The sequence below is a fragment of the Chaetodon trifascialis genome, chromosome 12 (genome assembly GCF_039877785.1).
Source record: "Chaetodon trifascialis isolate fChaTrf1 chromosome 12, fChaTrf1.hap1, whole genome shotgun sequence".
Lineage (NCBI taxonomy): Eukaryota > Metazoa > Chordata > Actinopteri > Chaetodontiformes > Chaetodontidae > Chaetodon > Chaetodon trifascialis.
This window is the reverse complement of record NC_092067.1, coordinates 20,714,242-20,740,787: the sequence shown is the minus strand read 5'-3', so window position 1 is coordinate 20,740,787 and position 26,546 is coordinate 20,714,242. Positions and strand designations below refer to the sequence as shown.

Genomic DNA, 26,546 nt, shown 5'->3' with positions numbered 1-26,546 from the left:
ATAATGCTCGTCACAGCTCCACAGCGACTGACGCAGCAAGACAGAGCACAGGAAGACCCCCAGCCAGACGTGAATGCCAATGACCCATATCGATGGGGTAGGCGCATTTTTGACGGCCTCATTCCACTGCGAAGCTTCGGGGGCCGATGAGATTAGCGAAATCCAAATTTATCTCCTCGACTTGGCTGAGCAGCTTCTTGGGAGTGGGGTTTTTAATATACATGAGAGGGCCCGAGCAGAGGCGAGTGCATCATGCAAGACATGATCTGCCAAACTGTGCTTTTCATTGTTTCGCACTGTGTTGACAGCTGCTTTTGTTAAAATAGTTGTGTGGCTCTTGATGTTTGCCACCAAAGCGCTTTGGGGAAAGTCATGTTGTGGAATCTGAGATCAATGTAGCAAACAGTTCTAAACCATCCACAGCATGAAAACAGCAAACAGGCAAATGATATGGTGTCAGTGCTGTAGTATATAAATGCATGTGTGTTACTAGTTATGAGATAAAGGGGGGGTTGGGTGAGAGGTTAAAAATAAAGGAGGGGACAGCCATACATGCATAGAGACAGATAATGGGACAAAGCACGATTTATTGTTGTATGATACACAGGGCTTTATTAAATATTCCACACAGAGATAACGCTGTGATAGCTAACGTTAATATAATATTTTTTTCAGCATCGCCCACGCCTTGATTAAAGCCACATGGCCAGTTTTAATTGGAACCAAATGGACACTGTAATTACACATCACTCCCACACTTAAAGCCTGTTGAACACATGCAAGTCAAGTGTGGTAGATGACAATTTTCTGGGTTCGAAGCCGACAGTGAGATCCTCACCAACATCAAGTCCGGTGCTATAAATGCTTTTGGAGAGGACTCATGAAAAAACAGTTTGAGGGCCAAGATTTACAGTTCTACATATGAATGTATGTCTGTGTCTTTACTGTACGGCAAGGTATTTTATGGGTAGATTCAAACTGCTTTCCCACACTTGCTCTGCCAGTTCAACATGGCTTTTACCTGCGACACTGTGCTGCCAACAGAGACCAGGAAATTCCATTCCTCTTGAGTTTCTGTAAGGTATGTGAAACTGCACCAGAACATGGCCTCACCATCATAAAAACTGAACAGAAATAAAGGGCCGGGGGACACAGATGCCTCTAGCACCAGCAAGCTATATTTAATATTTTTAGTCCAACGCACAGTCTGGTATTAGCTTTTAAGTTTCTTCGCTGGGAAGTGTGGATGTCGACTGCAAAAGGAGCGTCAGCAAACCAGGAGTTACTGTCACCTTTCATGTGGCAACATGACTTTCATGTGTCATCAAGCTGCCTTTCATACAGGCACACCTGATCTGAATCTGCACTGAGGCCTTATACACAACAACCTTTATCTCACAGCGGCCTGTAGAAGAAGTTTTGACTACGAGTCACACAAACTTTTGTTCAGCGCCTCAAACAAGAAGAGCTGAACACACAAGACAATAAGATGATAGATTTCAACCCTGCAGGGATCTCCTGGCTGAGTACTGAGTAACATGTTTACTCTTCTTGATGATTTTTAAGTGTTTTTTTAAATTTCCTTGGCTTCTGATATATTATGAACTTTCCAAGTTCATGTTGGGAACTGATGCATTACTGATACCTGTAGCCTTAAGGTGTGTGTTAGTGCCAGGGATAACTGGTAACTGTGTATGTGACACAGGGTGATCATCATGAGACACATTTCCCCTGGAACAAACAGACGCTGAGCTAAAAAAAAAGTTAGCATTTGGCCACTTACCAGTTTTCCCAGCCCCGCTCTCCCCTGTGATGAGGATGCACTGGTCCTTGTCCTGGTCCCTCAGTGAACGGTAGGCCTCATCTGCCAAAGCATAGCTGCAAGACAAAAAGCACAGGGTTAGTTAGAGTCAGAAGTTACATAATATCCTTATTTTCAAGTAGTTCCTGGGATATTCTGGGGCTGATGTAGAGACAGTGGTTCAGAGAAACGGCACGCTACTGTGCCAAACCACATGGCATCCGCCCTAATCAATAGCATGTGGCTTTATTGGAAATTAGGTCGCATCTGTAGGACAGCCACAGCAGCTTTATTTAGCTACACTGGCCGGGTCACAGTTGGGATTTGGCTTGGATGGGCGGAATACAGACGATTTCCTACTTCTTTTCCTAAACTTAGCTCCTGCATCAACACTGCTGAAGCTTCTGCACTCAAACACAAAAAAGGAACATTTAAAGGCATTTTTTCCCCTCATGTAAACTAGCTTTTTTTCCAGTTTCTATACAAACATGATCTTATCTTCTCAAATCATACGCTGGCAGGTGTTTGGATAATGTAATTAGTGAATGAGAAAGTGAAATAACCCTCAGTGGACTGGTGAATGAAAAAAGACGAGCGCCTTTTATAACATGAAGCCTATTGTCATACATTCCAGGACAGTGATACAATGGCAAAGTGGGACTGATGATTGCAGCCCCCCCCCCCCCCACCACCACCACTGGATTCCAGAACAATATATTATTTGTTCTCCTTAGGCAGACAATCCCTTATGATGGTTTGAGAGGAGGGTGTGGATGGTGTGAGGGCCATATCACAATGACAACTTTTTATGTTGTGCGGCGTAGTGGTCTGTAATTTCGTGTGATACACCCACAAAGAAGCAACACTAAAGGGTGAGGCCGCAGCTATTGCTTTTTACAGCTTCCATTTGGCGAGCAAACAGTCACAGAACAGTGCTGCAAGAACCATGTTGAAACTTTCTCCTGTAAGCGGGACACGAGACTACAAATTAGCTTTCGTCTCCCGTCCCCCCCCGTACTTCAGCATTCATTACTCAGGAATTTTTTCCAAAGCCCTGTCTGGGAATAGCTGTGATTGCACCTTGTGACACATCCAAAATGTCTTTGCTGCTGAGTTAGCTGGAGACAAGGTAAAGACCTCCATCCCTGGTGAGTCCTGCAAGTTACAATGAGTCTTTTAGAGACCGTCTGTACTGGAGGACCATCACAGGAGGGAAACTGAGGCTAAAGTGTAACGCAGCTGGGGAGAACGTCCTGCTGATGTGCCCTTGAGCACAACAATGCATCCCTACCAGCCCTACAGGTGGACTGGGTCTTAAATATAACTCAACACTGCCAGCTTAAAAACCATCAAGGGCTTAATCTCAGCTTTTTAAACATCTAGCTAAGATCGACGTCTTTAAGTTGTACCTTTCACATTGAGCACAGGGTAAATCTAGCTTGAGGTAATTTTGCAGGAATGCATCAAAATAGTCTCTCCCCAGTGTCTAATTTGGTCTTTGCCTGGAGGGTGGGGGCACTCCAAGTCTCCCAGGTCTGAGTAATATCATTAATCAAGCATTTATATGCACTAAATGTGGTAGACATGAATGCAGGAAGGAATGTCTGACATTCACAGATGCTGACGGTGGTTTTCATACGGCACTACTGACGGGCTCCGTAGCCGAGTCTGAAATGGGATATCGAACTCTGAGCGCAGTTGCTGACGTTACTCGACTTGTAGGGGCAACGCTGTCAAATTTAAGCACACTGTACATCAAAATGTTGCGTGGCGCCAACCAGCAGGCTGAAGCACTGGTTAGACAGGGTTCAAAGTGATTGCTCAGGGAGATGTTCAGACTGCATTTAAAGTATGCTGTGCGGTTATGCTGCAACATTCTGCAATTTGATTATTATCTAGTCCAACTTCCACAAATACACCAAGACGTGGAAAAACTAGCTAATGCCTCGGTCTAATTTGGGGTACAGCGATGAATGTATTAGTGGAGGCAGTGCGGTGAGGAGACGAACTTGGAGCATATAATCACACACTGAACTAACACTGACCTCCAATTTGAAAAGAAGCTGATTGCTAGAAAGAAGCCATGACTGAGAGGGGGCCAGAGATGGACAGCCAGATGAATGCATTCCAGGCCACAAGACAGAGTTAAAGCTCAGGCTGGCTAATGGAGCTTAGGGTTCTGCACCATCACACATGGTTTTGGACCGGAGCCCACGGAGCCCCGCAACCAGTCCTCTCCCTCATCAGCCGTGAGTTTGGGCCCTCCACCAACAAACCCTCAGGAAAAGGGGGGTACACTAAAGCTGAATTTCTTATCATAAAAATTCCTTTGGGTCAAGTTGATGTGGTTTGTTAATTATCCTGTGAACTTACTTTAAAAGGTACTACTTCTATGGGGGCTGGCCCCTGTTTAGTTGGCCTTGTTGCAATCTAGTAGCATAACAGAAGGATGCATGTGAACAGACTGACTGCTTTGTAGTTTCTTTGAGTACCACAGTTGGCCCTTAACTGGAGCTGGCTGACCACGCTGGATCCAGCTCTCTTAAAAGGTCCGCTGTGCACACAGGTGAGCACACAGGTGAAGCAAAAGACGTCCCTGCCTACTGTAGAGGGCAGGGATGCAAATCATACAATGTCTCCTGGTTTCGTACACGTTCCACTGATCCACATTAGCCAGGAAACTGAGCAAAGAGTGAGACCGAAGACAGCTAACAATGTCAACATGAATGTCAATAATGGAGGTTTCAAAATATTTTAAAAATGAATCTCTTAGTTAAAAAGAAGGAAACTTTACAAGGATCTTTCAATGTTGCAGTTTTGGTGCCCTCAGTTGCAGCAAATCATCTTTTTCTGTCCGTGAAAGCACCAGCCTCTCGCTCTGAAATCCCCACCCCCACACAGCCCAACCCCAACCCTTTCCTGTACACCACGTTTGTATGGATGAGGCTTGCCAGTGGACATTACGTCACTGTTGAAAAGGGCAGCACAGCACAGCAGATGTCTGCTTTGTGAAAACACTCGTGTTGCCTGACCTGATCCTGACAATGACCAAACCATCACACAATTATCGCGCCCCCAGAGGAGGCCAGTGGTGGGGGGCTGGTGAACCACCAGAAGGTGAGGGGTGGAGAATAGGAGTGGGAGGTCCCTTGCCAGACGCCCACCCACCCACCCACACAGAGCTGGTCATATGAATATAAATGTCCATCGCATAATCACAATCTGAATAGAAGTCCGCAGAAGCGAGGGGCCACACCCAAAACTGTGCAAGTGCAGATGATTTACATGTTTTAAATGTTTAAAAAGAAAAAAGCCACAACCCACCTCTCAGAAGAAACTAATCTATATTTTTATTCCTACGTACAAGAAAAACAGCAGAACTGCAATTAATGTGCACCCCTGTGGGCAGAGCACTGTGCTATCATTAGGACCAAGAAAGCAGTACGAACGGTAACTGGCTGTACCACTTCACAAATGTGGGAATCAAAATGATGATGAAGTACCAAGGTCACCATCAAAGGCAGACGAAGCAGTGAGCGAGGCACCAAAATCCCAAAGGCCTCCCTGATCAGCGTGTTGAGCTGTGTGTGCGGGGTTAGGCTGGGATAAGGCCTTGGACCATAAGCGCTGCTTGGCACCTCCCCTTCACATCTGCCTGCAGGCTGTAATTTGGGTTTGCACGTGGCAGCGGTGAACACAAAGCCACACTGGCATGAGGTAAGCAGTAGAAAATAGTCTAGTCAGTTCTTTTTACTACCAGCCTCTGGTAAGTGGGGCACAGGAGGAGATGATGGGCCTGCAGAGCGTGACCTGAATCTCAAAAAGGGTGGGGTACTCCGAGGGCAGATTCAGCACCCTTTAAAGTTGTGATTTGTAGATGCTAATGAAGCTGTAATGTATGGGCTGGAGCACAGCCCACCCAGCTACTGCGAGATGACAGGTCTTCTGCAAATAATAATAATCTTCCTCAGAGGCTGTTAGCCACGTCCTCATTCAGACATGCAGCACATTTACAAACCGTTCAGTTCAGTTCAGTTCAGTTTTTACTTTAAAAGGACAACTTTGTTCGCTTTCCAGCCTTAAAATGGATCGAGTCTGTTCCGTACTTTGATGCTAAATCCAGCTATGTTTCTGTTACGTGTTTGTATTTGTATGCATTGGGGGGTGGTGGGGTGGGGGTGGCATTACAGTAGCCTGTGATCTCAGTGTGATCTGGCTCCTCCAGAGGCCACAGGAAATCCGCTTGGCTATGATGGAGCAGCCGAGGAAGCAACTCTTTCCTGATGCCTTTCGACCAGGTGGAAGAGTGGGTGGCTGTTGTAAGAAACGCGCACGCACACACACAGCTCGTAGGCGAATCTGCTGGTGTGGTTAGGGAGCATACACACACACACGCAGACAAAAGCTCTTGGTCCAGACAGATGTGGCACATCTGTGGATCGGTCACGACAAACATGTTGCTGTGAAACAGAAGATCAGCACACAGGGCAGATATCTGACACAGGATCATGATTATATCAAAAGATCACTCTGAATGTGCAACTTACAAGGTGCAACAAAGAATACCTCTCAGTCTCTAAATTATAAACTCAGAGTGAAGTACTGCCGCCACAGATCTCTAATTTATTCAACACTCACTAGAGGTTGTCTGAGACCTCTGCTAAATTACTCATTGATACTCCCCCACCCATACATCAAACTTCGAGGGGGTCCAGGGCTTTAATTTACTTTGCTGCACAGCAATTTAGTGTTCCACAGCAGGGGAAAACACAGGCCCGAGCTGTTTGTCTGATCCTTGGAAAAGCAGGAAATAAGCACGCTGAGTAAGGTAGCAAAACATCCTCAAAGCAATACTCAAACAAAGCCTCTTCTGAGCCTCTTTCAGCAGATTTGGGTGAATCAGCAAGCAGCATATTTAAAAAAAAAACAACTGAATATTCAAATGAGTCCCAATTATCAGGCGTTAAAAGTGCAAAAATAGGTGACAGAATTGTCATGAGTCATGAGATTTCACACAGGGATAAATGACGAAGGCGTTGTGCTTTTGGCTCCGAGATACAGAGAAACACATTTAAGGAAAAAAAATACATAGCCACATGTGTGCAGCCACAGACAGGATGATGGAAACAGAGGAGCAAGACGTCTTTTTATAGCCCAGAAAGCACCAATCCTGTCAGGTCTGAGGACTTCCTCTCTCCATTCTGCTCTCCGTGTCTCAGCCTTCCACTGTGGCAGCGTTTCTGCTCACTTCAGGCTCTCAGAGGCCTTGCAATGTAAAATACAGCCCGACACTGAAGTATAGTCCTGCTGGCATACATACACCAACGGACCTTTAGTTAAACAGTTTGTACTAGCCTTGTATGACAAGATCTCCTTGAGTGAGTGCTCACAACTGGTGCAAAAATGAGTGTAGAAAGATGACCTCACTGACACCAAAAGAAGATGTTTTGATGTCTTTTTCATGGCTTCTGAAAAGTTTAATATTTGAGCCCTGCAACATCCCCTGCACACATACTCTCGCACACACAAAGGCTGCATAGAAATAAACTGTTATGCCTAATTTAGTACAAGATCACTTGGCATGTCTTTCAAAGGAGCAGAGGCCTCGGGCTGACCATGTGACCTACTGAGCCCATTCATACAACAGACGGAGTCATTGTGGGTCTGACCAACAGTGTAATGTTGGGCCCACATCTGCACCACAGTGGTGGGTGACATCTTCTCCTGCTCCACACCAGGAAACGAGGAGGCCACAGACTGAGGGCCTTTGGTGGGAGGGAGTGAAGTTGTTAACGGGCTCTTTTTCCAGAGCAAAAATAAACATTTTAAAATTAAATATTACAGTTGAAAGGTAAGAGAGAAATGGCCCTGATTCAACGGTCATTCACACTTGTGAGTACGGTGCATGCAACTCAGATGGAAGGAGACTTTTAGCAAAAGGGTTCACGCAACAGCAAATCAAAGCACTGACAACAGACACGGACTGCAGCAGCTAAAATAAAGACCACCTCCAACAAGGAATGAAAACACCCTCATCATAATGAAACACCAAGCTTTAGTGAAGAAAGAACAGGACTGATCACTTTTTTAATTCGCTTTGCATTAATTCATCAAAGCAGCATGTCGCAACATCAGGGCACAACAGATAACCCCTAAGTTAATTTCAACTGGAGCAAACGGCTCATTTCCGTGTCTGCATCACATGAGTTGGGCACCAGAATGTGCAAATTCTTCATTCAGCTCTAAAGATAGATCGGAGAAAACAGTTTCAACAGGAATGAATATTTGAAGTTTATGCACCAACATTATATACAAACCTAGCTTTCCTTTACTCCCCTCCATTTTTTTGAGAAAATAATTTAAAAAATCCTAATTGTCAATCATTTCGCTCCGATACAGACTGTCCGGGTCCGAATTTCCATGCAAAAAAGCTAACTTGACAGCGGAGATCAGCCAACACAAGCTTAACCCCGCTGCGATGTCTGGCAAATTAAATTTCCATTAGCATTTACAGTTTTTCTGTATAATGACAGCCTGACCCTTCAGGAGATCTTGGCCAAACTTCCACAGCCAGCTGAATCCTCAATCCACACAAATCGCTTCCAAATCTGCCTGACAGCTTGTTTGATTTCATGTGTGACCAATCGCATGCTGCCCCACCATGACTGCAGGCCAGCCGCGCAGTGAAAGCAGCACTTCAGCAGTATAACAGCAGGATATGCAGTTCTACATCAGATTCCACATTGTATCACTTCAACTGCAGCGCTGCTGCATGTGGCCAAATACGGGAAAATGTGCATAGACGCCTTACTCGGAAATCGAAATACACTTGAAGCCAACATAACAATAAAACTTTTTTTGTGCAGCTAATAGTAACCTAGCACCTGCAATGAATAAATGGAAGTATGCGTGCCTCTTGATGATTGCTACTAAAACAAATGAAAGAAGATATATCTTATTATTGTCAATGATGTAAGGTTCCATGATGGAACACTATTCTTCACGGCTGATGTGAGTCTTATCTATTTGCCTCCACTCTGGTATGCCTCTCCCATTGTTATACAAGCTGTGTACACAGATAAAACGCTAGATACCAATTGTTCTGGCAATGAATAGGGACAGCTTACAATGGATTTTGGACAGTCACGGACAAAGGAAAATCTATGAAATAAAATCTTACGGTCACAGAGGCAATACATGACAGAACGGGCAATGTTTAACTAACGTTGTGTTCAATAATCGGCAGGTAGATGCACTGTCTTTGAAACACAATTCATAACCTTTCTCTATTAATGATTGCCACGAGGCTTAGATACTAGGTGCTACCAAACAGACCCTGGTTCACACAGTATGTGAAATTCAATCTGCAAAATGGCACAACCCCTAAAGTAGGGATAAAATGACCATGACAATGCTAATTATTTTGTTTACTAGCAGGGCCCTATGACAAGTACAAGCCTATATTACAATATGTAGTCTTTCTGGAATTTTGCCTCTTTTCACAGCTTGAAAGTGTAGTGACAGGCGATGGGGAGAAAGGGGGTGACATGCAAAAGTCCCAGGCCAAACTTGAACTGGAGACATTGTGGTTATTGCATGTGCTGTCACCAACATACTGCAAGAAACACAGTTAGGTGTAAACTGTCAGTATTAGTAGCACCTCGCTCTAGCCCTAGATAGTGTGCATGTTAACGCTGTCTGTATCTAAAGGACCAAGTCGGTGTGACAGTGCTGCCTGTATGCACAAATGTAGCAGCTGATTATAAATGGCTGCATTATCCAATTGAATACATTTGCATTTTATTCTTGGGTTGAAGAGGTGGGTGGAAAAAGGAACACACACACACACACACACTTTCCCAATCATCTCTCTCTAGGTTCACCGAGCTCACCATCACGCCAACACACATGCTGGAGAGGACTCATTCTACCCACCTGAGTCAAAATGCCACTTCAACAAGTGCCCACTTATATCTACCTACGTACAGGTTCTGTGCTGAAGCTTATGCATGCCTCCTCGAAAACAGTCCATTTTATATAATAATACACGTGGCATAAGCTTGTTGCCAAATAACTGTAGCTGTGCTGGATAAAAAAAAAAGATTCGAAATGATGTGTCCTGTTTTATAGAGATGTGTCTGCCCATCATTCATTTTATTCAAGAGTAAGAAAGAGGAATGTCAAGCAAGACTTTCTTACACCTAACATCTATATGTCTTATTAAGTGCCTGCTGTGCAGTCTGAGACTTTAAGATAAGCTAATTTATCCCCAACAGGGTGAATGCAATATTTTGGCAGTTTACACAGTATTTTAATGCAGAATTCTGAAGGTAAGACCAGATCAGGTAAGGTGCAAATGCATTTGGGTGATCTGATGAAAAAAATTCATATATTATATGGGAGATTTACAACTTCTAGTTATTGCCTGTGCTCCAGACTGGAAAGGCAAACACAGGTCAGGTATGATGCCATGATGCAGTAAAAGGCTCCAAAGTCGAGCCTACCCACAGATAGAGTGGAACGATACCATGAGTGTTTTTATCTTAAGCCAACATCCTGCATGTAAAACAACATCCAGTTTTAGGCCAATTAATCAGGTTTGAAATTAATCCTAACCCCACTAAATGGGTAGTTGGGGGTTTTGTGTTGCACAGCGTAGCATCATTAATTTTCTCATAAACTTGGCAGTGGTTTGATAGACAGAACCCTGCAGCGATGCCAATTTGACAAACACGCCGGAGTGACTAACGCTACGCAAGACTGCTTATTCACACATGGCTGTACTTGTGCTGGGAAATTTAGGTAAATCCTGAACTACTGCAAAATCCACATGCGCAGTTCTATGGAAAGGCTTGAGAGAAATCTGTCAACCTGTTGAGAAGCACCACATTTTTACGATGTACATACACATTACGTAGGACGAGGCTGCGTAGAGCGAACGCTGCTGGTGGGAGGCTGATCAGACTGGCACTCAGCACAACTGGCTTACTCCCACACGTGATCTCTGATCTTCTTCAGTGCTTTTGACATGGAGGGCACTGCAGTTATAGAAATGAATGATTTAATGCAATCGATGCTTTGCGTTCTCAGCTGGGGACGCGTAAACACTGCAGCTTCTGCAGACACTCCAGAGATTCAATGGACTTGTTTACAGTAATACTACGGTTGTACAAGAGCAATGGTTAACTCCACCAAACCAAACAAATTCCACGTGACCTGGCTATCATAAGGAAGGCTGAGGCATTGTATGGACACACACACACACAAAAATGATTGAACCACAATGACTTTAATAAACCTAGATGTCAAAACTCTACAATAAAGCAGATTTCACAGTCAAGCTGTCGTAACCATGTGCACGACAGCTGAAAACCCTGACGTACGCCTTGCACCGGCCTCTTTGCTCCATTAGGCAGTCGTGATGCCCCCTGTAGCCAATGCTCCAGTGGCACATGGTATTGAGCGCTAAGAGCATCGGGGGTCTCAATACCTCATTAAACACTGGGGAAATTCAATCCTACCCTAGAGACGTGGAGCTTATGACCTGTCCACGCACGCACACACACACTTCTCTCAATCTGTGTCTGGCCTGGGTGGCAAGGGACACACAAAAGACGACTCCAGGCCATCTGTAATGCTGCTCTGCATGGAGAAAGGCCTCTGATTAGTTCATCTCTAATGCTTCGACTGTAAGTAGAGGGGAGGAAAACACCTGCTAGTTAATTATGAGGCGCCTCATCTGGACAGAAAGCAGTTTGCTAAATTGGCTGGCTGAGGAAATGATGGACAAATGAGTGGTTCTCAGATGGGTTTACATTTAAGTATTTGAGAATCAAGATATTTAAAATGGAAACCAATCACATGTCTTGCAAATTTTCACAAAGCAGTTGGACTGAATGGTACAATTTCTGGATACAATTTTAAACACAGCTCTGGATATTGTTTTCATATTTTGGGGAAATTAGATTATTGCTGTCTGTGATTGCCAAGCTTGCTGTCATGGGCGTGTGATCATGCATTCTCATTAAAGTGGGTTGTTTAGCTGTTGTATCCTATTCGGTGACTCACTTGTTTTTAATTCAGTTGATGAAAACATAACCTGAATTTCATTTTCCATTTTGTGACATTTTTAAAGTGCAAACCTCACTTCTGTAAGGAAACATCTGCCGTCTGACTTTTTCTTAAGTGATCCATATGCACTGAGCCGTCTCTCGGCCTGGGCAAGAGCCACTGTTTATCTACAATAACTCTAATTAAGATGGAACTTAACAGGCAATTAGTCTACAAACAACTTTAGAGATAGGGGACCAGCTGCACTTCTCCCTGCAGCTGATGTGTACACGCACACACACACCTATTGTCTGGGGGGTACACGAGCAGGTGTGAAACACATGAGCACCTGCACGCACACACACACACACACACACACACACACACACACACACACACACACACACACACTGGTCCTTACTTGTGCTCATGCAAAACACAAAAGCACTGCCATGCATACACGAGGCATTTCAGACATCCTCTGAGACGCAGACGCACACAGGATGAGCTGATGATGATGCGACAGCATTAATGAAAAGCAACGCGTTTAGCAAAACTCATCCTGCACCTTTTCCTGGCTTTAATCAATAAGCTTAAGCTACATTAATCTTCCACCTCATCCAAACAGACCATCCAGGATGCTTGGGCAATTCCCACAACAACATCATGTTAAACAATGAATGAACATTCATACAGACTGTGCTATGCGCCCTGAGGACAGAGAGGACCAGTGATTGTTTTAGGGATGTGTTTGACACATCAGCTGATGCTTTGTATGGTACATTTTACAGTGGGGCCGACTGTATAAGCACATTGTGCTGCCAGGAAATCCGAGACAACAGATTTGTGACATTCTGGTGTTGTCCGTGACCGGGGGATATAAAAACCTGAAACCTTAGACTGTAGGTGGGTGTTGCTGACTAACACGGTGGTGTTATTTACACTGTGTGTGTGGGTTTATGCTGTTTTTGAAGGGGGTTTAGGGGTTGAGCAGTTATCTGTTGCTTGTTAATTGTTCCGTAAAGTATCTTTGCAGTGACAGTAAGGTGAGAAATTCAATGAAGGCAGTCTCTTCATGCTAAGAAAAGGCTAAAAATGTACCAATACTGAGATTAGGAGTAAAAGGATTTATTTTGCTCTTGAAATTCGTCCCATTAGGCTGGCAGATTACCTCTGCAAACAATGATGTGACAGAAATTTGTTTCTGTTCCTTTTTGAAAATTACATAAATTAATGTCACTTTTAACTATCATCAATTTATTGTAAAATATGTGAAATGGTTATGATATTGATTTTTTGCCGAGCCCTGCATCAGAATTTGTTGATGCTTTGAGTCACCCACCACTTAAACAGAAGTGAAGGTGTACAGGTAGCCATGACATATCCAAAAACCCCTGTAACTACTTCGGCCGTGACTGAAGGAACCTGTGCTGAGCTGCTGATTTTATACTGTTCAAGTGTCTAATGAGGATCAAAGACAGGAAGAGGAAGATTCCTAGAGACCCCCTGTTGTTACCTTAATTAAAGCCTAACACTGATCCCCTTTAGTCACTGTGGTGATAATGCCCTTCAGGCAGTTGAAGCTCATCCATGCAAGAAAATGGGTCATGAAAAACAGAAACTTTTCTGGTTTGGAAGCTGCACGACAAAAATGGAAGCATTTTTTTTTTTATTATGATTCGACTGGATTCCAATCATGCCTTCTTTGTCCATTTGTGTCCAAATTAATTTACTTGTAAGGCTACAGCTAAACATCTAGCCCGAATCAAATCTCCCATATTGTCTAGTAAATCTATTTGCTAATTAATGTGAAAATGAGTGACAGCTCTCGCAGAGAGAAGTGAAAAAACGATTTGCTTTGTGCACGTCACGACAAACACGGAGCCATGCATTTAAATCTCCTGTAGTGATGCATACTCGCTGCTCTGATTTGAATACCAGTCAAGTCAAATCAATTCAAATTACAACATGCATCCAAATGTGTTTCCAAAACCACAACTGTCCGGAGTCAATATGGGAAATGTTCTAAGCAGAAACACTGTATGGTTAACATTAAAAGTTCTATTTCTAATGAAGAAAGCCACACAATAATGTACTGTATACACTCATGTTTTCTGTACACTCTTGATGAAAAGTACACAGGATGTGGAAAGTATATTGTTCAGGGGATAAACGCTTACATTTTGGAAAGTGAACTTATTTGTGTCTTTACAGACGTTAGATGAGATGAATTTCAATTTCCTCTCTCTAAGATCAATACGGCATTAGCATTATTAGCCTAGCGTTATGACAAACTGTGGAAGCAGGTGGACGCAACTAACCTAGCTTTTTTGTGTGATTTCTCATCTCTCCAGTAATGTCTTATTGAGAGGTATGTGTGTATTTAACTTATATTAAACACACATTGTAAGGAAGAGTTAGCTTATGCACATTCTACCATGGAGGTCTTGTCTAAGTGTGGCTAATTTGCGAGCTAACTAGATAGAAGACATAACCAGAACTGTTTGGGGCTGAAGAATAAGTTTTCCCTTTGACAGGCTAGCTGTGCCACCTTGCTAGCTTTTGTGCTAACCAACGCTAAGTCATGGGGCTATATGCTAAAACACATAGACAAGAAATTGCTATCACTCTTTTCATTTTTTAATGACACAGCTAAAAATTACATGTAGAATTTACCCAAATATTGGTGTTGTTTTTTTAATTAAACTTATTATATTCTTTATTATTTATTTTGTATTACTTTTTTTTTTTTTTTTTTTTAAGTATTGACGTTTGTGTTACGCATCACTTAAATAAGCTAGGGTTGCTAATAAATTAGCCTAAATGAATGAAATTAAACTGACCAAAGCTTAGGTACAGGGGAAGTAGCCTGAACTGTGCTAATAGTGGAGCCATTTTGTTTGTTAAAAATGACTTGGAGTCGAGAATAACTGCAATGATGCATTTGACAGGACTGGGGGTTTAACTTTGCTTGAGGTCGATCAATGCAAAGCCACAAAGCTTGGTCCAGATGGCCCGACCGGAGGATTAAGATCAATTTATGTAGCATGTTGAAACAATCTGCCTTTGACTGGCATTTTATGTCTTGTACAAGTGCCTGTCCTATTAAACGGGCCTTAATCTTCTTTACTTAAAAGACTAATGGTAAGATGATTTAACATGTTTAGAGGTCAATATGCAGAGTTTCTCTTTGCTTGTGTGACCAAGCCATCCATCACTAGAGATGCAGCGGTGAGGGACGTAGCAGTTTTCATTCTTGGGGTTCTGTTTTTTAATCTATTTGTCAATGCTTCTACTTTAGACATACATTTTCTGGTCTCTGGTCAAGGGTCAAGTATCTCAGCTACTCTGGTGTAGCGTGACGTCTTGTGGCTTCACAGATGGCCCGGACATTTGTCTTAGTTTTTAAAGTTTCAGGCAGATCAGCTGGACCAGCTCAGACGGACAGCAGAGAAGTAATTGAGTCTGGTGCAAACAAGGAAAACCAGTTTTTCTGAAACAGCCAGCCTTTATATGTGCGATTCCTTATTCAAGAGCTTAAAGAAAGTTAGCAGCTTTAAAAAGGATCATACCTGTGTTTTTGCATGTTCATAGAAATCTTTCATACTTTACATCACTGCCTTTTTAAGACAGACTCGGGTTTCAGTTTGTGTCAGCATGGTACGAAACTGATCTTGCAAAGACTTGGACAAATGGTTAGCTCCTTAGCCTTTAGCCTCGGTAACTATCCAAATGATCTTGTGGTATTGCACTTAAGAGCAGAGACTGCTATTTTTGAAAATGCTTGTCCACTGCCAATAACCTTTTCTAAAAGTCCTAATATTAACCATCCTTATCCTTCTGGTAACGGATTGTCTAACATCTCTGTTTCAGCTTTTCATCAGCATGCTGGTCTGTCCTATGAGAGCAGAGCACAGCCAGTGCATGTCCCTGGTCAATACTCTGTCCCAGCTCTAAGCCAACAAAAGCACAAAGCAAAGACAGATTTTGGTTTGTTTGGATTTGTTGTGGGCAATTAACGTTATCATCACTCAACAGGTAAGTCTGGACACCTCCTAAAAACATGATGCATTCCTTTCAAACAATGCACTGAGCCTCTGACCATGAGAGAACCTCCTTGTATACGCCAGTAGTCCCCACTGGTACACAAAAGAAATGAGGGGAGAAACAGGCACTGAAAAACAAAAAGGGGCAAAACAGCCTGAAACTGTGTCATGTCAGCTCCCTTGCTGGCTGTAAAGCAAAGCCGAGGAACTTGCTTTTGTCCACAGGGAGTATGTCTGTTCTGGGACAAGGGCACTCTCGCTCTTTCAGCCTGTCTCTCTGAGGGGTTTTGCTGCAGCCTAGAGACACAGCAGGCTAATTGACGAGTGCTGGGCTTTGTTTTATCTTGGCAGCCTCACAGCAATGCTGACTTAATGTTGCCAATGGACAGATGGCATGCCACAATGCTGAATGGCCAGCAGAAGCACCAGACTGACTCTCCATATAAGAGCTAGTGTCCCTCTGATCTCAGTCCCCCACTTACCCCTCCTCATTAGTGGCTGGGTCCAAATTGTTAATCCTTACAGAGGTTTGCAACACACAGTATCTTCAACCAGACAGATGACGGTTCCTGCTCGAAAAATTCAGACTAACAAAGCCTTGAGAAACACTTTGTGAAGTGCCAACCAAATTTAAAACCTCACTGTCAAACTTCAAGTGCCTGAGCCTTAAGCAAGACATAAAATTTACATAAATACTAGGTGGTTTTGGAGAGGATGTGGGAGGTGGACTCACATGTGTGGACTAAGCTCATAGAAGTTCCTGTTGCGATACTCCTCCACTTTGTCTGGCGTGTAGATGGGCAGGGACCGGTAGGGGTTCATGGAGATCACCACACTGCCAATGTATGTCTGGAGGGAGAAGAATAAACAGTTTGTGTAAAATACTGAAAATGCTGTGTGGATTCACATTGACTCACAGGAGCACTGGTTTCAACACCTTTCACCCAATCTGGGTGTCAATTGTTAAGTCGAGGTGGGAGGAATTCTGTCTCCATCAGCTTTTCTCAGCTGGGTATTCTTAATGCATTGTTGAGGCATGCAATGCCTGAAGTGGAGCTGGAGACACGTAAAAACAAGGAAAAGTTTATGGAATCTGTGGGCTGGGCAGTAAACACAGACTGCAAAGAGGTCAAGGTGCTGATGGAGGGTTTTAGTGAGTGTGTGTCTGTGTGTAGGAGTATTCATGCTGCTGTACCGATGCCCGACAGGCCTAGATATCTGTAACTGCTGTTAACAGAAAGACCTAAAATTCTAAAAAAAAATTAAAAGTTTTCAGAATCACTGAAGGCAAACTTGCTTCCCATAAAAAAACATTACCGCATCAATATATTCTATGTAAATGTAAGCAAAATAAAAATCAGCAGTCAGCAGTCAGCAGTTGGATTTTAATCAAAAACCCGCAAGCAGATTAAGTTTTCTCTTTTTCAGATAAAAGAATGCATTTATGTAATATTCACACAGGTCCTGTTCAACAGATAACACTTGACAGATATTTCTGAGAGCGAATGTAACCAGCCATCATCTTCATCATCCTCCCACGCTCAAAACAAAGCCCAGATAGCACTTTCAAACATCCACCTGAAACATTTTCTTTGCTTTCCACGGTAATGGCTGTTGCATAACCCACTCTGACAAGAGTGGTGCATGGCCTTCCCTGTGGCAACACCACAACCTCCCACGGCCTCTCCTTCAATAGCCCACCGGAGGCAAACTGAGGCCCTTTCAAGTGCAGAGGACGGGCACAAAGGGAAAGCGTGTGCAGCGTAAACAGAACATCACGTGTTAATGAGGGGCTTTCTTGACCAAAAGCAGAAAGCACAAAACTCATTTTTCAGCCTTTTGCAAGAGACTTCACGGTTGTTTCATGAATCCTCTGACAGATCAAAACATAAAACGGGTGTCAAAAAGGCTCATTTATAGGAGCCCTGAAACAGCTCTGAACTGAGGGCTTTTAGGCTTTTTCACGCCACATCCAAAACAGATAGTTAATAAACAAATAACTAGAAAAAAAAGGGGCTTTCATGCATGTCTCCAGTGTGGTGCACTTCAGATTCAAAACAGAAAAAAGTGAAACTTTATACCAAATATGACAGCGTGCTCTTGTGCTCACAAGGGGTTTTTAAGTATTCCCATTCGTCTTTCCATCCCTGCTGCCTGCCCACTACTAATATCATGCAGCTCTCTTATCGTGGAGGTTTCTCAACATCTCTTGACCTTTTCACTGCAAGACAGACAAAGACATTTTCTGCTGCATGTTTTCTTTTGCATTTCCCCACAGGTACAGAAATGCATAGGAAGTCTGCTGTCTGGCTTGTTTTAAAACTCCATCTGTTCACATGCTAAATTCTAACAGCTTGGATGATACCTCACATGCCCCAAAAACAACACAAAGTAAACTACTTTTTTCTTCAGCCGCTCAGCTTTTTAACCCTTCGACATGGCAGTTTGGCAGTCTGCATACAAGACAGCGTAGATATGAATTCTGTTCTTGAAAACTGGCAGGTGCTCAGGTCCGGGGCTGTGATTAATTTAAAATGGGTGGGTCTGAAAGTTCAGCGGTTCTGTACAAAACACATGAAGACATCTTGATCTCGTCGTCTGTCATGAGAAGCCATTAAAAAAGACTTACATAGATGCTAGTTACATTTCTAAGTGAATTTATTTCAGATAAATATTGGGACTGATCATCCTGTTCCAGTTTTGGTGTGAAGGAAAAGAAGGCGTTCCACTTAATCTTAACTGACAATGCAGAGCTAATGGTTAAAGGAAGAGGGCTTCAGGAGTTAAACTAGTGAGAAACGCTCATTGATTCTTCTTGCACAGAGAAAAAAAAAAAAAAGAGTGAGGCATAAGAAGCAGGGCAGCAGTTACGGGGACAATTTTCACTCTCCTTGATTTTCCAGAGTTATTGGATACATGATGCACTGTCCCTCTGGAAAACAAAGCCATGTTTCTTCTGCTGAGAGCCGTCATATGATAGTTTGGGGTGGGGGTGGGGGCCATTTGTAAGGAATGATGCCACATGAGGGAAAATACATTCACATGCAAGGATTGTGCGCCGCAGATTTATTGGATAAGTACAGGCTTCAGCGCTTTTCCTGGTCATCACTCTTGGGGTGCAGCTTAAGGCACAAAAAAAAGCTTCCATTACGGACTTCATATCATGTGATTTACCTTTCCATGAAGATGCAACTTGTGCTTTCACTTCATAGTCACTGCTAAACTAAAAAGGAAAAACTAGAAATAATAAGATGTTGCGCCAGTGCAATGAAAACACCTCTTGAAGGAGCATATATCACATGAATAATTTGAAAAAAGGTGCAACGCCCCGTGTTTAACTAGCTCCACAACATTAAGGGCAGCACCACACAGGAGATAAAAAGGTTTGAGGGCTGGAGTCTCGAGCAGCACAACCTGCCGAGGAGAAAATCCTGGAGTGCCACGGCACAAAAGCCCGGAACCAATTGTCTGATGCAGGCGTGATAGTTCAACAACCCCCTTCTTCTCCAGATATACAGCCAGCCAGTCCCTTCTTGTCCCTGAGCTCTGGATTTCATGGCTCATTTAAAGGCATCATCTACATTCCTCGGTGATGTGATTTATTGATTGGCTGGTTGCTGTGGTCTCTGTATCTGTGCCACCTCTGTAGTCAAGGCTAAAATGAGTGGAGGAACAATGGAGTTATGAAAAGTATCTGCATGTGTCCTTAGGGAAGCAGTCTATATCAGTCCTCGGAGGCAGGGACAAGCAGTCTCACGCAACATTGTTACAATGCTACAAGAATGAGCTTCGGTTAGATTAATGTAATGTTTATTTCAATGTAAAACGGTGAACTTACGTAGATCTCATTGTGGTCAAAGCGGTTCTTCAGGTTCTCGAGGAAAGACTCTTCAGACAGGGGTTCTAGGAGGACCATGTCGCCAACCCCAATCATGTTGTCTAGAAGTGACGTCTTCACCTCCATTTTGGCTGCAGGTGTTGCCCCCTGGACAGAAGCACAGAAGACAGAAGATAAATCACCCGTGCTGTACACTGAAAAGGTATCTGTTGATTTTTGGAGAAGCAGCAGCGCTATGGAGCAATGTTTCGATGAATGGGGCCATGTTTTGTTTGCGTCCTGCACCTGCACATGTGCAAGCACTTGAGCGGCACGATTCACACCCTGTTGCCGTTTTTACACTATTGAGCAGATTGACAGTTGGTGGCAGTAATGCTCCAACAAACATAACAAGCCAGCAAAGTCTGTAGAGAAGAAAACTGCCAGCAAGCAAACGCAGATGTGTTTCGGTGAGGAGCGCTTGTTCTACAACTGTATCGCTATTTTTTACAATTAATAGGCTACTACTTCATGTTTGTTGCCCATTATCTGTGAGGTCTCCAGCAACGTTTTATGAGAAGCATTCCTTAATCAGAAAATAAACAGTCCTAAATTTAGCCAAATCAAATAAACTCTGCGGTGGACATGTTTGTACAGCAGTGGTTTGACTCCAGGGGAGGAGTGGGGCCTTTTGATTGGCTGTTCAGTCTTGTTCTCCTGTGGCATGTGAGAACGTCCCATGGGCAATTACATAACTAAGGAACTTTGCCCTTGACCTCTGGGTGTCTGCACAGCTGGAATATGCTCCTGTTTCGGAGCTTCTTATAAATCAAAGAAATCACCCCCCCAAAAGCAAACTGCTTCATATCTTTTCTTTTTTTCACCCTGCCTGCTTGCTGCAGCAATATAATATTTGTGGCTGGTAAAGGATCTGGGCTGGAGCGCACCATGACAAAGGCTCTGCTGGGAGTTGCAGTTTTCAGTCCAGTGTTGCCTCCCATCTCCTTTGGGACAGTAATCCCAACGCTATACGGCTGGAGATAAAAGAGGGGCCTAGGGTACATTCAGGGCCTTGATACAGGGCTTTGCTGTACTAAAAACCCAATGTCTGCTGTTGTGACAGACAGATGAGGCCATGCAGTCATCTATTGTTCATTGCTTCTTAGTACAGACGTCTTTTTATTTGCATAACCAGAAACAAACACTGGCTGGAGCAGAGTGAAAACACGACAAAGCTGTGATGTTTCCAATACTTTATGCTTTTTAATAAAAAGGCAGCAGTGTTAGTGGAAATTAGAAAAGGGCCTGAAAATAGCCAACATCTGACACTCTGCCCTGGGGAAAATACAATTTTATGCACAGATTATTATCACACAAATATCTGCCGCAGGCACAGAATTCTGTGGCAAGTTCATGTTTGGGGATTAAACAACTGGATCAGAGGCTAATACAGCATGTGATCTGAAACGACTGGCGGACGACTCGAAGCTCCAGCGTTTCAGTGCAAACGCCTCTATCAGCCATCAAGTGAACTTTTAGAAGCAACTTCAGAGCAGCATGACATTCCTGAAAAAGATGGATCTCCCGTGCAGCTTTCCACTTTACCTTTTCCCTGGCTTCTGTTCCCCTGCAGGGCACAGTGTTATTGGCCCATAAAGAAGTTGCCCAGCTCTTGGTAGGAGGCAAGACTCAAGTTCCAAAACCACTCACTCTCACACTCAGCATGAGAGCAAATCTTTAAAAGGTGGGCCAAGACAGACGGGGAACAATGTTGAAAAATGACTGACGTTCTTGTGCAATTAAAACACCTTCAAAGGGCTGCAGGGCTGCAAAGACACCAATAGCTCCATCTCGACTCAGAGGGACATACGAAACAGGTGGAGAAGTATTTGCTTGCATGTCGCCCCACGGTCCAATGAGATCTGTTACCTTGTGCCCCCCAGCTAGTGCAATGTGATGGCACTGCGCCAAAACATTCCCAGCGATGGCTCATGTCTACCAGCTGCTTTTGTTGTCTGCATTGCAGTTTTAAATCAAGTTATTTCCTTTTAACATAGCAGCTGAGTCTCCGGAGGGACGGAATGCCAATCACCTGCCCTGTGATCTCACACCATATGTTTTCTTTTCCGTAGGGCTTTCATTTTTCAGTTTAAAGAGATTGATTCACGCCGTAACAAATTTAGTCTAACATTCATATGTCATACATGTAAATGAATGCAAATTCACAACCAATTAATGACCCTCGCTGAATATTGACCACGTAGAGCATCAGATAATGTGTGCATTAGCCTGGCACAATCAATCCTGGCCAAACCAATTACAACAAAGTACTCCCCAGCTACTGCAAACTTACTGCCTGACTGGAAGCACATAGACATGCGACAGTGAGTTAAGGGACATATCCCTCCTCAGTGAAAACAGACGCTGAAGCCTGTCGGTGACCTGGGGGAGAACACTCCGTCTCCATGTCGCCTGGGTGCCTGTGCCATTCGGACCGATGACATATTGCGTCTGTCTGCAGCCTGGATGCCCTCAGCTCCTTTGCTGATAACCCACTACCCCAGATTTGGAGCTGGCTTCTAGGCAGCCAGTCACACAATCCCATTAATAAGAGTTGCTTCCTGCTGCTAACTGTTGAACTGGATCCAAAGAGGGAGAATGAGAGAAAACCTGACAGCCTTGATTAATACCCAGGGGATTATCTTCACTGCTGAGTGCTGGAGAGATGAGGAATATCACCAGTCTGTGTTGGTAAAAACAGATTTTTTTCTTGCGGTTTGTCTCAATGTACACATGAAGGACAAAAAATACTCCCACTGTTATTTTAGGTTTTTTTTTAATACACTCATTTTATCTGTCTAAATCAAAACAACCCCGATGTGAACCCCTCAGCAAATTACTCTTAGGAACTGGATTAGAAGTGTCCCGCTTTATCAATCTCTCTGATGCATTTTGCATCAGAGAGATTGATAAAATCTCTTTGATGCATGTTTAGTAGGTAAGCATCACATGTGCCCACACGGTTTAGCGGTTATTAATCTCAAATCTAAATCTCATGAATCAGAGACGCAGAGAAACTTCTGGTCAAATACCCTCGCCTGGACGCGTGTCACCTGAACAGAGCGCGCTCTCCAAAACCGGACTGGCACAGTGCCTGCCTGCGACGCACAGGGGTGGTTTACATGCTCAAGTTTGGCGTATTAAAAGCTGACCTGATATACCAAAAGGATCAGAAACCCTAGATTCTATTTATTAAAGCATATTTCAAATGGCTGGATCTGAATGGAGACTTTATTGAACTGTTTGCAACACCTACAAGAAGGATGCAGTACATGAAACAGAAGACTGTTTCAATGACAATTACTTTTAGTTCAGACTTTCTGGTGCAAGTATCTGGCACTGTTCATCATCAGCTATCAGTGATATAAATTCAAGGTAATACTTGCTGCTGGCGCTAAGCCCCCCTCCCGTTGCTGTCATGCAATATGCAGCAGGCTGGCAAGATCAACCAGAGCACACCTTGAATGTCAGGAGAAGGGCATTACTTAGTCACAGTTTTTATCCTACATAGGACATACAGAACAAGTTGCTGAATTCAAATTGAAATTGGAGTTTGACCTATAATTCCCACAGATTAAAGAGCTGTATTTAGCAGAGCAAAGTTGCTTGACAGAAAGATTTTATCGTTGGAAGTCTGACAGCGATGGGTGGCCCGGACCCGGGATTTCAATGCATGTAAGTGACAATGTGATGAGACACGCTTTGCCTGCTGCCTCTGACCTACATTTCCCCTGCAAGGTCAAGCTCAGAGGAAAACATGCAAAAACACCATTAAATGTACATATATTATTTACAGGCCTGAGGGCTAAAGCCACGTGTTCTTTTCTGTTCTTTAGCAAGGAGACAAGTCACCAGACCAAAAGTCAACAGCCGTGCAGGCACTAGTAGTGGCCTAGTAGCGAAAATACAAAATTGGAGCCAATAAACCAGCTGTTACTTGTTAGGATGTGTGTCCCTGATTAAAAATAAAGCTGCTCAGAGTGGCGATCGGTTCGGAAACGGTCAATATTTTCATCACAATCAACAAGCAAGCTCGCAGTCTCCAATGACGTGCTCTGTGTGCAGGTAAATGGGCATTGTGTGAGCTACACTGAGAGATGATTGGCGTCATTCTACCTTGGTAGCAGTTGTTTGAGAACACAGTGGCGTGGCTGTGTGCAAACAAAAGATAATAAAAAATCTATTATGCAGCGTAAGAGTCTGTAAATTCCCCGCAGATCACGCCGGCCTTGTCACGGGGCGGGAGAGTCACAACATGACAGGCTGCTGGCAATGGTGGCGATTGGAGCTCCTCCCTGGCAGGGCTGTGCCACAGAGCGGGCCGAGCGGCTGCCTGAGAAAGTGACCCGGAGGTCCAGAGTCCTCAACGCTGCTCCAGGTGTGTGAGCAAAGGTGGACGCACAACCAAACTGGCAGCGACTCCACTCACAGGCAGCCGCAAAAGACTAAACACGCCGACCACGTTTCTCAACAACTTGCGCTTTGTGACGGCTATTGAATGATTTCTGCCTTCTGTCAAAAGCGCACACATTGGCGAGGCGAACGGAGTTTTCATGACACACAACCATCCGGCCTGGTTAAACATAAACCTGTAACCCAAACAAACACTGGGCTTTATTTACAATACAGCTCAAACAGCGGGGAGACATCAGGACGGGTAGATTTACAAAACATGAGCCTACAGCGGGCAATCAAAATGACAAAGGACCAACAACCGTACCATAATGAATCCACTCAGCATGCAAAACCTTCATTGAACCCCTGAGAACAGACATTTAATAACTGTTTTATATGTTAGTTTTAAAAACATATTTTCTCTTCCATGAGCAATGTGATCCTACAACCTTGATTCCAAAAAAGTTGAGACACTAACTAAACAAAACAAAACCAAAACAGAAAGTGATCACTTGCTTGTCCTTTTTGACTTACACCCATTTGAAAACATGCATACGATATATTTAATGTTTGACCTCATCAGCTTCATAGATTTTTGTAAATATCTGCTTATTCTGAATTTGATAGGACAGGAGCAACTAGACTGACAAAGTTGTGGAATGTTCCAGAATCACATGTTTGGAACATTCCACAGGTAAACAGGTTCATTGGTAACAGGTGAGCGCATCGTGATTGGTTATGAAGGGGGCTTCCTGGAAAGGCTCAGTCGACCACAAGCAGCAACAGCATCCCAGCTTTTCTGGAGTCGGGTTTGTGCATGATCACAACATAGTCTGCCAACGTTGGGACGGTTCTGGTCATGTCACATGAAAGATTTCTGGATTTGTTTTGTGCTTCTTACTGATTTGATGTGTGCAGTTGGAAAATGGTGATGCACCAATCAGGTTTTAGCAGCATTTGAAAAGAAGAGGTGGTGATCGAAGGCCTTCTTCAGAGTGCACATGTTGACTTGATCAAAACATCGCTCTTTGGTGTAGGAGGTTAAACAAAAGCCGAGCTGCGGCAGCCTCCTCCTTTCAGGACTCTCTGGCTCTCTGTTTCCTCATGACACAATCCCGAGATGGCTCACTATTGGTCAGCGGTGCAGGTCAAAGTTCCTCCCAGATGAACTTATTGTGAAACACTTGCGCAGGTTTGCTTTAGCACTGCCAGCCTGTGCGGTCACACTGCGACATGTCAAAATGTCCGCCACGAAAAAGGGGTTGTTTGTTTACGTTTCCAGGCCGCTGTCAATCAAATCCGATCGAACCACACACACACACACACACACACACACACACACACACACACACACAGGACTGTTAAAAGCATTTATTTTCACAAATGGAGACTAATGTTCAGCATTTCTCCCTTCCAAAAAACCAACAGAGATTTGCCCACCGTGGACAGACCACATGAAAGCTACCAGCCTTTACCACTGATTCCCATCATGAAACAGGTGGCAGTTCGCTTTGTACTCGAACATTTTCACACTTGTAGCTCCAAAGGCAACTGTTTGAATCCTGTAAAATGCCATTAGCAACAGAGCACAAAGCGTTCTTATTGAGTTTTACATAAAAACACTGGCTACCGGGCAGGCTTTCTATTTTGTACGAATAATATGGTCAACACTCCTCTTTTGAATCAGCTATGAACTAAATACACACAGGAGAACCCTGCAAGGTTCCAATTTTTCACTGTTTTATAGTAAATGAAAGCAGTCCAACGTGAAATGTTCCCCAAACTGCTGTGCATTAGCAGTTTCAGCGTCGTCTGCACTACAGGCAGTCAAACACTCGGTCTGGCTTGGTTCCCCGTGAAGTGAATGGAGAAAGCAGCTGTACTGGACTTAACAAATCAACAGTAAGCTGAATCTTAATGTACAGCGTTATTGCTCGAGGTCCATAGGGAGACAAAGGGCGTAGAGTTGAAGCAGGGAAGTTCAATGAGTGGAAAGTATTCTGAGTCAAAGAGCACAGGAGAACGGGTCTTTGTTGGAAGTGAACTTCACACTGATTTTTACCCTTTCAATTCCAAAGTAGTGTAACAGAGCAGCAAAATTTCCAGAAATGAGATCTGATTAATCGCAAAGTTGTATAGGTACTGCATTAGAAATGCAACCACATTTTCTATTGATGCTTCCTGGCTGCAGGTGACCTTCCTGCAAAAAGCAGCCTCTCTGCTGCTGAAGGCTGTTCATGGTCCGGTCAGTGGCGCTGCCCCCGTCCATCGCTGTTGATGCGGGGCTGACACAGGACGCACGCCTCACTACACTAAGCCGCACGGGTGCAAACACTATTCATCACCATGGCACTGGCCGGGGGGACTTTGGTCCTCT

The 26,546-nt window shown here is 43.8% G+C and overlaps 1 protein-coding gene across 1 annotated transcript in view; it reads right to left on the bottom strand.

The window, feature by feature from the left end:
* myo1b (myosin IB) overlaps positions 1-26,546 on the bottom strand; it is a 59,386-nt gene that overhangs the window by 31,069 nt on the left and 1,771 nt on the right. The window contains exons 2-4 of the mRNA XM_070975314.1: positions 19,736-19,882; positions 16,631-16,746; positions 1,784-1,878 (exon numbers count right to left, since the gene is read on the bottom strand). Coding sequence (XP_070831415.1) covers positions 1,784-1,878; positions 16,631-16,746; positions 19,736-19,861 — 337 coding nt within the window. The 5' untranslated portion in view covers positions 19,862-19,882. The remainder of the gene's footprint in view (positions 1-1,783; positions 1,879-16,630; positions 16,747-19,735; positions 19,883-26,546) is intronic.